General features: G+C 42.0%; 1 protein-coding gene across 1 annotated transcript in view; it reads left to right on the top strand.

The window, feature by feature from the left end:
* LOC124596497 (extensin-like) overlaps positions 1 to 1,796 on the top strand; it is a 75,672-nt gene extending 73,876 nt beyond the window's left edge. The window contains exon 5 of the mRNA XM_047135694.1: positions 1,662 to 1,796. Coding sequence (XP_046991650.1) covers positions 1,662 to 1,796 — 135 coding nt within the window. The remainder of the gene's footprint in view (positions 1 to 1,661) is intronic.
* Positions 1,797 to 12,791: the final 10,995 nt, after the last annotated feature.

Raw genomic sequence — 12,791 nt, 5'->3', positions numbered from 1 at the left:
GAGAAACTTATGCAATAGATCAAATCTGGATTAGTGTTCTTATGAAGTCTGGAGTGAACACAGGCTGCCCCAAGAAGCCGAGGTTGGTAAAGTGTCAGGTAGCATGTATTTAAGCATGCTGGAGCAGCAGCCAAAAGGGAAGTAACAGAAGAAGGATGCACCTAACACTGGTGGTGAAAAGAATCATCAAGAAAGAGGGGAGAGGATGGGTAGCCAGGCATGGCAGACAAACATCATGTGCACCTGTTGAGGAGAACATCACACCAGTATGACTGTGGTAATTCGGCAGCTTCTGCATTCATACTCTCAATTGGGCTAGCGTAAAATGCTTCAGCAGCCAAACAGATGCCATGATGGTGCAAGATGGATGCATAAAAAGAACACCAATAGCCTAGTTTTGAATGGACAAGGGATCTGTTGGACTGGAGGAGGAAGGTCCAATCCACTCCCCAGGAAGTGCTGTTGATGGGACATTGAGGGACAGGGTATAGCAGGCAGCCAAGTAAGATGTGGGAGGACTAAGAAAATTTCCTATCAAGCATGAGCCCCAGGAATTTCACAGTTTCAGCAGACAGAAGAGCAACAGGCTCAAGATGTAAAGACAGTGGAAGAAACCCATTGCACTGCCAGAAATTCCTACAAACCGTTTTGTCAGTGGAAAAACAAAAGCCTTTGTCAATGCTCCGTGAGTAAAGACAATCACTGAAGACGCTGCTCAATGAGACCAGTCTGTGGGAGAATGCAATAGATCGAAAAATCATCAATGAAAAGGGAGCCCGATATGCCCTGCGAGATACAGGCCATAACAGTATCAAAGGTGACAGCAAGGAGGACAACACTCAGGACGGATCCCTGAGGCACAGCATTTTCCTGGATAAATGGGGTTGACAAGCAAAACCCTTATGTACCTTGAAAGTTGTCTTTTAAAAATTCCTGAAGGGAATGGTGCAGGCAGCCTCAGAAGCCCCATGTGTAGAGAGTACGGAGTATACCAGTCCTCAAGCAAGTATTTTACATTTTCTCCGGGTCAAAAAATGCACGTACAGTGTTATTTCCGCAGAAATGACACGGGTTGACAAGGTTATGAGATGGTCAACTGTAGGATGGTGTGTTGGAAATTCACATTGTGCAGTGGTTAGTAGATTGCGAGACTCTAGCCGCCACACCAGGCACCCAGCTCTGACTGGACATCACGTTGTATAACCCCACTAGATATCAAATTATGTTTGCAATCGACAAACTATGTGGCTGTGCGGTCCTTGGTGTTTTCCACGTTAGCAGGTCATCCTTACCCTATCCCACACTACTTACCAGCAAAAATGTGAGATTACTGTCACAAAGACAAATTGAAATGTTGGTTTGTCCATTCTTGAACCATTCCCTAATCTTTCTGTTCTCGCACTGTAGCTCACTAAGCAAATTCTGGTCAGCACACTGAGCTTGTTGCTATCTAGGCCTTAACTCTCCTTCATTTTGGTTTCTCAGTTTTCAAGCAATGCTCACCACCAGCATTACATTAAATTCTGCTGAGTAGACAGTTAACTATTCAACATCCTTTCCAAAGAAACTACAATGAAATGTTATACGATAGTGTCAAGACTGTAGTGAAGTAATTTTTTCAAAGTAATTTGACAAAGATGTGTGTAAATGATTTTTTACAGCGTAATACAGTTATGAAGAGCTTCCCAGAGGGCACAGTCAGTCATCAGAGCATACTGATGACAGCCAACCTCTCACTACTGACATGGGAACTATTGCAAGTTCATACACCTACAGCCAACTACAAACATACTTAAAACATGGTGACACACCCCTCCAAGTGGCCATCGATAGTATTCACCCATAACAACACATATTTAACTGCTAGCATCAGTGTACTGGCCTCACTGCATTGTAACTGTACGCACAGTACAAACGAGGCCGCTGCTGTATTTGGTAGTGTATCAACAGATGGAAGTCATTTAAACCGTAACTCAAGAGGTGACTTTTCTGTAACGTATGCCACGAGCTCCACAGCTCATGGTCTCACTGTAGCGTTCTCACTTCCCAAGCATTGGGTCCCAGGTTTGATTCCCGGCGGGGTCAGGGATTTTTCACCTGCCCCGAGATGTTTGGGTGTTGTTGTGTCCCCATCATCATCATCATCATCATCATCATCATCTCCCCATTACAGTTGGAGGAAGGCAATGGCAAACCACCTCCATTAGGACCCTGCCTAGTATGGCAGTGCAGGTCTCCTGCATTGTTCCCATGTGCTCTGTCATGAAGCATGGGAAATTTTTTCCATTTCATACCACAAGGAGGGGTCTCTGGGAGCCCGATGTTTAAACTGGGATCAAGGCAAAAATGATTTGAAATTTTTAATTTATGCTACATAACATTTATTTTTACAATTAAATAAGTGTTGTCTAAATGCTTCTAGTTTGTTTTACTGCTCTAAACAAAGCCTGCAGCATTTGACTATTCATCACACAAAAGCATATAATTTTGTGTGGTTCATTTAAATAGTACGCATAATGAGACTGTTAGAGTAGTGAGTGTTACATCCCGTAAAATTATACAATCTCCGTAGGAAATAAATTTACAAATAAAACTAATGTCCAGGGTTTAAAATTGCACATAAAAAGTCCACCTGATAGGGACAAAAAACCTTTTTCAAACTGAAATTAATTGCTAGGAACAATTTTTTCTTATCACCACTCCACTAACACGTTCCTCCATAGACCAACTAACAACTACTACCACACAGGCCATCATGCGCTCTCCAGTGGATAGCTGGGAGAAGTCCTGGGCTGCAAATTGATAAATCAATGGCCGAGTAACTACCATGAGCCACAATGAAATGTGTGGTGGACCCAGTATGTAAGAGGAGGAGGTCGAATTGCAACAGTAAAGTTTTGAGATCTCTGACCTTGCCAGTGAGCGTAGTACCAACCCACAAGGGGTTATGGGCATTAAAATCTCCCAGAAGTAGGAGAAGTTTAGAGAGTTGATCAATCAGTGCAACTAATACATTCAGGGGTACTGCACCATCTGGAGGAAGGTATACATTGCAGACAGTTATTTCCCACATCATCCTTATTCTGACAGCCAGAGCTTCAGCTACAGACCAAGTTTAGGACATAAATGCCAATTCCACCTGACACTATTGTAGTCACTATGGTTCATGTAATATCCCTTATATCTGTGGAAGGCAGGAATCTGCATTTCTGGGAACCATGTTTCCTGGAGAGCAATGCAGGTAGCAGGTGTAAAGTGCAACAGTTGCCGTAGCTCTGCCACCACTGGAGGATGACATCGTGAGACTGGGAAGGCATGGAACATTTAATGAGGCAGTTTACGCCTCAGAGTCATGCGCTGCCTCTGATTTATTGCCTGAGCAGTCTATATCCATTGTGTCTGAGGTTCTGGCGAGATCTAGGTCCTCAGCAGACACCAAAACCTCCACCCCATCCTCAGCCACAGAGCTTGTAGGTAGCAGTGGTTTGGGTGCCACCACAGTTTCCTTGGTCTTGGGAGTTTTCATTTTGGAAATCTCTCGCTGCTCCTTGGGTTTCCCTGGCTGGGAGGACTTCACTGGCTCAGTCTCCGGGACTGGGTATGAGCATGAAGCCCTACAGCCAGCTGCTTTTGGGCTCTTCAGACACTGGCGGGTGTCATCTTTCCCACTAGAAGAAACCTGGGAATGGAGTGTCCCAGGGGACCCTTCCTAGTGAGAGAACCCGAAGACGACTTACGCTCCTCCAGCTTAGAAATGGGGACGGATGTCCCTGATGGTTGAGGGGGTGTTGCTCCTGAAGTAGGTGGTGCAGGAGCAACTGGGACAGAAATGCCCCCCACTGTCAAGGGGGCAGGTGTACTCTTCTGGCTCCGAGAGGTGACCTGGGTTGGCGGAGCTGATGGTGTCAAAACTGTTGTAGCGGCAGCATAAGACGATGTCATACGCACAGGCAGCAGATGTTCAAATTTTCTCTTAGTCTCAGTGTAGGTCAGTTGGTCCAGGGTCTTGTACTCCATGATTTTCCTTTCTTTCTGGAGAATCCTGCAGTCAGGGGAGCAAGGCAAATGGTGCTCTCTGCAGCTGACATAGATGGGAGGCGGGGCACATGGAATATTGGGATGTGATGGGCGTCCGCAATCTTGGCATGTTATGCTGGAAGTACAGCAGGAAGACACATGACCAAACTTACAGCACTTAAGGCACCGCATTGGGTGAGGGATATAGGGCTTTACATCACACCGGTACACCATCACCTTGACCTTCTCGGGCAACATATCACCCTCAAAGGCCAAGTTGAAGGAACTGGTGGCAACCTGATTATCCTTCCAACCCCAGTGGACACACTGGATGAAATATACACCTCGCTGCTCTAAATTGGCGTGCAGCTCATCGTTGGACTGCAAAAGAAGGTATCTGTGATACCCTGCACCATATTTAAGCTCTTATGGGGCGCGATGGCTACAGAAACATTCCCCTCCATGTCAGAAGTGAGTAACTCCCGTGGCGTGGCAGAGGACTCTGTTTTGATCAAGACTGACACAGATCTCATTTAAGCCCTCCACCTCCCTGAACTTGTCCTCTAAATGCTCAACAAAAAACTGAGGCTTCATCGTCATGAAAGTTTCCTCATCAGCTCTTGAACATACAAGGTACCGGGGCGAATAAAATCCGCTGCCATCTTTAGCCTGATGTTCCTCCCATGGTGTGGCCAGGGAGGGGAATGATTTGGGGTCATACTTCTGTGCATTTAATCGAGTTCGTCATCGCTTAGAGACTGCTGGTGTTTCACCACCAGCAAGAGATGATGGACTACACTTCATCACGTGTGATCTGCCCTGATGCCACCCACTCCAACCAGGGGCCCTCCCCATGGGCACCGCCTAGCTGCAGCAAAGGCCACCTGTCAGGATGGCCATTATCGGGAGTCCTGCTGCCCCAGGGGGCTGGGCGTCTACCCCTTGGCATACACAGGGAGTTAACGGCGCAGGCATCATCAGCAGAGCAATCCCTGTGTGGTCAGGGGACTACAACAAACAGGGTACATGGTGGCCCCACCACTACGGACTGGCTACCATGCTGGCTATCAGGTGCAAAGAAGTCCATGTTCATTGTCGATGCAGAAATCGATGCTGCATAGTGAATTGTGGAAAATGCACGCAGGAAGGTGTCCTCTCCCATGAGATGGAGAATGGGCAGGACTGCAATGCGACGACAAGGAAGTGTGCTAAAGATGTCAATGCATGATGGACACGATACGCCTTGTAAGGTGCCCTTCCCCAATTGGTTCGCTCTTTGAAAAAATTTTGTAGAATGGAGGTCAAACCTTGTTTAGATTGAAGTCAACTGGTAGGTATTTCTGCTTAATGGAAGTCTCTCTAACAAAGAAACCACATTCTACAAAGCTTGGGTATCCGATTAATGAGGGAATTAGTATATTTCATCAAAATATACAAGGTATTAGAGATGAAGTTAGTGAACTGCTTATAGATGTTGACTCTGAAATTATTGGTATATCTGAACACTTCTTAAATAAGGAGATAATTCAGAGACTTCCTTTACCAGGATACAGGTTGGCTGGCAGCTTTTCTAGGAGCTCTTTGCGGTGTGGGGGAGTAGCCATGTATGTAAAAAACGGTATCTCATTTGAGTCAATTGATGTTTCAAAGTACTGCACTGAAAAGGTGTTTGAATGTTGTGCAGGTGTGGTTAAATTTAGTGGAGCTAAACTTCTTGCTACTGTTATTTATAGATCCCCAGACTCCGATTTCACAACATTTTTGCTAAAGCTAGAGGAGGTTCTTGGTTCACTTTATAGGAAATACAAGAAGTTAGTTATATGTGGTGACTTCAATATTAATTGTATAAGTGATAATTCATATGATCTTATGCAAACCATATTCTTTCCAATGAGAGTGCAGGGGAACAGTAGAACAACCATAGACAATATTTTTGTTCATTCGTCATTATAAGAAGGGCATTCTGTTAGCAAAAAGGTGAATGGCCTTTCAGATCATGATGCACAAATTTTAAGTCTAAAAGATTTTTGTGCTGCAACGCATGTTAAATATAGTTACCAACTTTTTAGGAAAGCTGATCCAGTTGCTGTACAGACTTTTGTAAACCTTATCAAGGAACAAGAGTGGCAAGATGTTTATAGTGCTGATACAGTAGACGATAAATATAATGCTTTCCTCAAGACTTTTCTCGTGCTCTTTGAAAGTTGCTTTCCATTAGAATGTTCAAAACAGGGTACTAGCACAAACAGGCAGCCTGGGTGGCTGACTAATGGGATAAGAATATCTTTTAGAACAAAGTGGCAATTATATCAAAACGTTGGAAACAGTCAAAATCTAAGTGCAGCAGCCCATTACAAACAGTATTGTAAGGTGCTTAAAAAAGTTATTTGGAAGGCAAAAAGTATGTGGTATGCAGATAGAATAGCTAAGTCTCAGGATAACATTAAAACCACATGGTCAGTCGTAAAGGAAGTGGCTGGTCTGCAGAGACAGGTCGAGAATATAGAATCAGTGCGTAGTGGGGATGTCCGTGTTACTGATAAGTCGCATATATGTACAGTTCTTAATAATCACTTTCTGAATATAGCAGGTGAACTAAATAGAAACCTAGTCCCAACAGGGAATCATATAGCGCTCTTAGAAAAAAGTGTTCCGAGACTGTTACCTGAAATGCTCCACCATGATACTGACAAGAGGGAGATTGAGTTAATAATTAAATCACTAAAGACCAAGAACTCTCATGGATATGACGGGGTATCTAGCAGAATACTGAAGTATTGTTCCACGTATGTTAGCTCAGTACTTAGCCATATCTGTAACTTTTCCTTTAGGAGTGGTCGGTTTCCTGACCGATTAAAGTACTCAGTAGTGAAGCCACTTTATAAAACGGGAGACAGGGATAATGTTGACAATTATAGACCTATTTCTATGCCATCGGTGTTTGCTAAAGTTATCGAGAGGGTTGTATATTCAAGGTTACTGCAGCATTTAAATTTACATAATTTGCTGTCAAATGTACAGTTTGGATTTAGAAATGGCTTAACAACTGAAAATGCTATAGCCTCTTTTCTCTGTGAGGTTTTGGACGGATTAAATAAAAGGTTGCAAACGTTAGGTGTTTTCTTTGATTTAACGAAGGCTTTTGACTGTGTTGACCACAAAATATTACTGCAGAAGTTGGAACATTATGGAGTAAGGGGAGTAGCTTACAATTGGTTCGCCTCCTACTTTAAGAACAGAAAGCAGAAGGTAATCCTCCGCAATATTGAGAGTGGTAATGATGTTCAGTCCCAATGGGGCACTGTTAAATGGGGTGTTCCCAAGGGTCGGTGCTGGGGCCACTGCTGTTTCTTATTTATATAAATGATATGCCTTCTAGTATTACAAGGTGATTCAAAAATTTTTCTGTTTGCTGATGACACCACCTTGGTAGTGAAGGATCTTGTGTGTAATATTGAAACATTATCAAATAATGTAGTTCATGATATAAGTTAGTGGCTTGTGGAAAATAATTTGATGCTAAATCACAGTAAGACTCAGTTTTTACAGTTTCTAACTCACAATTCAACAAGAACTGACATTTTAGTCAGACAGAATGGGCATGTTATAAGCGAGACGGAACAGTTCTAGTTCCTAGGCATACGGATAGATAGTAAGCTGTTGTGGAAAGCCCATGTTCAGGATCTTGTTCAGAAACTAAATGCTGCTTTACTTACCATTAGAACAGTATCTGAAATAAGTGACATTTCAACACGAAAAGTAGTATACTTTGCATATTTTCATACGCTTATGTCATATGGTATTATTTTGTGGGGTAATTCTTCTGATTCAAAAAGGGTATTTTTGGCTCAAAAATGAGCTGTTTGAGCTATGTATGGTGTAAGTTCGAAAACCTCTTGTCGACCCCTATTCAATAGTCTGGGAATTTGGACACTGCCCTCACAGTATGTATTTTTATTAATGTCGTTTGTTGTTAGCAATATTAGCTTATTCCCAAGAGTTAGCAGCTTTCACTCAGTTAATACTAGGCAGAAATCAAATCTGCATGTGGAATGCACTTCCTAGACTCTTGTGCAGAAAGGAGTGCAGTATTCTGCTGCATCCATTTTCAATAAGCTACCACAAGAACTCAAAAATCTTAGCAGTGGCCCAAACGCTTTTAAGTCTAAACTGACGAGTTTCCTCATGGCTCACTCCTCCTATTCTGTCAAGGAGCTCCTGGAATAGCTAAAAAATTAAGCAAATTCCAGTGCTACAGTCTTGATTTTCTTTATTTAAACTAACGACTTGTCGCCTGAATATATTTCTTATATTTCATTTTATCTGTTTCTACAATTGTGTTATAATTTCATGTATTGACTCGTTCCATGACCATGGAGACTTCTCCTAAATGTGGTCCAATGGAACAATAAATAAATAAACCCTACAGGGGACCATCACATAGAGGCTGAAATGTGTGAAACTCCTTTTAGTCACCTCGTATGACAGGCAGGAATATCTCGGGTTCTAGCCCCCAGACCCACAGAGGGGCTGGTCTGTTCTGATACTCCGTAAGCTCGAATTTCCCCTCCCCCCCCCCCTTTCATTAAACGGCAATGCAGAAAGCTATGAAATGCCCTACTGAAGTCAAGGAACATAACATCAGCATGAGCGCCATTGTCCACTGCGCTGTGATCTCGTGGAGACACAGAGCCAGCTGAGTTTTGCACGATCTGTGTGGAATCCATGTTGATTTTCTTCCAAGAAGTCAATTTTTTAGCGTAAAACATGTTCCATAATTCTACAACAGATTGACATCAATGATATAGGTCTATAATTATGTGGATCTGTCTTACAGCCTTTCTTATTAAACAGGAATGAGCTGCAATTTTTTCCAGTTGCTAGGTACCTTTCATTGTTCAAACGATCTATGATGAATTACTGCTAGGAAGGGAGTAAGTGCTTTTGCATAATCTTTACAGAATCTCACAGGTGTCTCATCTGGTCCTGCAGCCTTTCCACTACTAAGCAATTGTAGCCGCTTTTCAATACCGCTATCAATTATCTCAATATCTCCCATTTAATTTCAACGTTCGCACAATGATTGAAAGGATGGACAGTGTTATGATCTTCCATGGTGAAACAACTTTGGAAGACTGAATTCAGTATTTTGGCCTTCTCTTTGTTATCTTGCGTTTTGGTGCCAGTGTGGTCACTGAGAGAATAGTAGATGATTTTGACCCAGTTACTGATTTTACATACCAAAATCTCTCATGGTTTTTACTCGGGTTGGTTGACAACATCTTACTTTTGAAATCATTGAACACTTCTCTCATTGCTCTCCTTATGCTCATTTTTGCTTCATTCAGCTTTTGTTTGTCAGCTAGGATTTTACTTCTCTTGAATCTGAGATGAAGTGCTGTTTGTTTACATAGCACTTTTCTAACATGGCTATTAAACAATGATGGATCTTTCCAATCCCTTAAAACCTTACTCAAAACATACTTGTCTAGGGCATATTGAATGATGCCTTTGAATTTTTTCCATTTGTTCTCCAGCTCTTCATCCTCATCACTGAATATTTGTTGCACACTGCTGAGTATCTTGAAATTTGTATCCTGTCTGCCTTGCCAAAGAAATATATCTTCCTACCTTTCTTGACATTCCTTGTATGACCTGTCGTCATAGATGCTGTCTCAGCCTTGTCGAAGTGGGCAGAGGAGTTGACAGATTTTCAGAGCACTCTCTTGTCCTTGAGTACGAAGCTGCTCCTAAAGGCGAAAGAATCAGCAATGATCAATGTCATGAGGATGCAGAAGACAATGGAAACCTCTGTATTAAATACATGTAGCGTGAATTCACAGAACATGTGGCCTGTAACAGATAGTGTCATGATCTCTCCAATGCCAAAATATTCTGGACTAGTCCTCCATTCGGATCTCCAGGATGGGACTGTCAAGGGGGAGGTGACCATGAGAAAAAGATTGAATGATCAATTAAAGGATAACATCCTGCATCCCACGGCATGGAATGTAAGAAGCTTGAATGTGGTAGGGAAGCTAGAAAATCTGAAATGGGAAATGCAAAGACTCAATCTAGATATATTAGTGGTCAGCGAAGTTAAATGGAAAGACAAGGATTTCTGGTCAGATGGGTATAAGGTACTATAAACAGCGGCAGAAAATCGTATAATAGGTGTAGGATTCATTATGAATAGGACGGTATGGCAGAGAGTGTGGAATAGTGAACAGTTCAGTGATAGGTTTGTTCTTGTCAGAATCGACAACAAATTGACACCAGCAACAATAGTTCTGGTATACGAGGTGCGGCTAGAAAAAAACCATACTGCTGCTGGAAAAAACATTTATTTACAATTATTTACAATTTCATGTTATCTCCTTCAATGTATTCTCCTCCTCGGTCTCTACACCGCTCCATACGAATTTTCCACTGTTCATAGCAATGCTGCAGATCATTTTCAGTAAGTCCATACATTACTTCAGTCGCTTTTTCTTTTACTGCTTCAACAGTCTCAAATCTAGTTCCTTTCAAAGCTGACTTGACTTTAGGGAAAAGAAAAAAGTCACAGGGGGCCAAATCAGGTGAGTAGGGTGGATGATCTAAGATGGGAATGTTGTGTTTTGCCAAAAATGTCTTCACTGACAACACACTGTGAGCTGGGGCATTGTCTTGGTGAAGGATCCGTGACTTTTTTCTCCACAAATCGTTCCGTTTTCTCCGTACTCGCTCATGTAGGGTAGCCAGGACGCTAATGTAGTAATGTTGATTCACTGTTTGTCCCTCTGGTACCCAATCAATGTGCACAATCCCTTTGATGTCAAAAAAAACAATCATTGCCTTGAATTTCGATTTTGACATTCGTGCTTTTTTTTTGTCGTGGAGAACCAGGAGTTTTCCAATGCATCGATTGGCGTTTAGTTTCGGGATCGTAAGTAAAGAACCACGATTCATCGCAAGTAATAACATTTTGTAAGAAGGTGGGATCACTTTCAATGTTTTCCAGGATGTCAGAACAAATCATTCTTCGGCGTTCCTTCTGTTCAATTGTGAAACACTTTGGAACCATTTTTGAACACACTTTGTTCATGTTGAAACTTTCATGAAGAATCTGCCTAACACTTTCCTTGTCAACTCCTGTTAACTCAGACACTGCTCTGATTGTTAAACGGCGATCTTGTCGAACAAGTTTACCGATTTTTTCAATGTTTGCATCAGTTTTTGCTGACAATGGTCTGCCAGTGTGAGTGTCATCACTGGTGTCTTCGCGGCCATCTTTAAATCGTTTAAACCACTCAAACACTTGTGTTCGTGATAAACAATCATTCCCGTACACTTGTTGTAACATTACAAACGTTTCACTTGCAGATTTTCGTAGTTTGAAACAAAATTTGATGTTAACACGCTGTTCTTTCTGTACACTCAACATTTTCTGATGCACAGTACACTCAACTACTTAAAACAGACGCCACGGGGAGACTGTGTGCAGGAGGCAGATGAAACTCTAGCAGTAGGTGGAGCGAGAGTCACGTGACAGGCCACGCGACTTTCAGCCTTATTGCATTCGTTTTATTGTTTCACCAGTACTAGTCCGTTTTTTTTTCTAGCCACACCTCGTACGTGCTGATGCCACAAGCTGAAGATGAAAATACAGAGAAAGTACATGAGGATGTTGAAAGGGCAATACAGTACATTAAGGGAGATGAAAATAAAATAGTCATGGGGGACTGGAATGAAGTTTTAGGGGATGGAGAAGAAGAAAAGGATACAGGAGAATATGGGCCTGGGACATGGAGAGTTAGAGGTGAAAGACCAATTGAGTTCTGTAATAAATTTCAGCTAGTAATAGCAAATACTCTGTTCAAGAATCACAAGAGGTGGTGGTATACTTGGAAAAGGCATGCAGATAAGGAAAGATCTCAGGTAGATTACATCATGGCAATACAGAGATTCGGAAATCAGATACTGGACTGTAAGGCATACCCAGGAGCAGGTACAGACTCTATCGAAATAGTGATGAAGAGTAGTCTGAAGTTCAAGAGAATAGTCAGGAAGAATCAATACTCAAAAAAGTGGGATACAGATATACTAAGGGATGATGAGATGCACTTTTAAGTTCTATAAGGCTATAGACAGCACAGTGAGGAACAGCTCAGTAGGCAATACAGCTGAAGAGGAATGGACATCTCTTAAAAGGGCAATCACAGAAGTTGGAAAGAAGAACAGAGGTACAAAGAAGGTAACTGTGAAGAAACCAGAGTACGGAAGAAATACTTTAGTTGATCAATGAATGAAAGAAGTACAAAAAGTTCAGGGAAACTCAGGAACATAGAGATACAAGTCATTGAGGAAGGAAATAAATAGGAACCACAGGGAGCTAAGACAAAAAGGCTCCATGGAAATTCCGAACAAATCAAAGAAGTTCAGCATACAGGAAAGTCAAAACAACCTTTGGTGACACAAAAAACAAGGGTAATAATATGAAGAATGCAATGGGAATTCCACTGTTAAATGCAGAGGTGAGAGCAGATAGGTGTAAAGGGTACATTGAAGGCCTCTATGAGGGGAAAGATTTTTCAGATGTGATAGGAGAACCATAAGTCAATTTAGAAGAGATAGGGTATCCATTAATAGAATCAATTTAAGACGGCTTCGGAAGACTTAAAATTAAGTAAGGCATAAGGGACAGATAAGATTCCATCAGAATTTCTAAAATCATTGGGAGAAGTGGCAACAAATTGACTGTTCACATTGGTGTATAGAATGTATGAGTCTGG

Source organism: Schistocerca americana, chromosome 1 (assembly GCF_021461395.2).
Source record: "Schistocerca americana isolate TAMUIC-IGC-003095 chromosome 1, iqSchAmer2.1, whole genome shotgun sequence".
Classification (NCBI taxonomy): Eukaryota; Metazoa; Arthropoda; class Insecta; order Orthoptera; family Acrididae; genus Schistocerca; species Schistocerca americana.
This window is presented reverse-complemented; position numbering and strand designations above follow the sequence as displayed.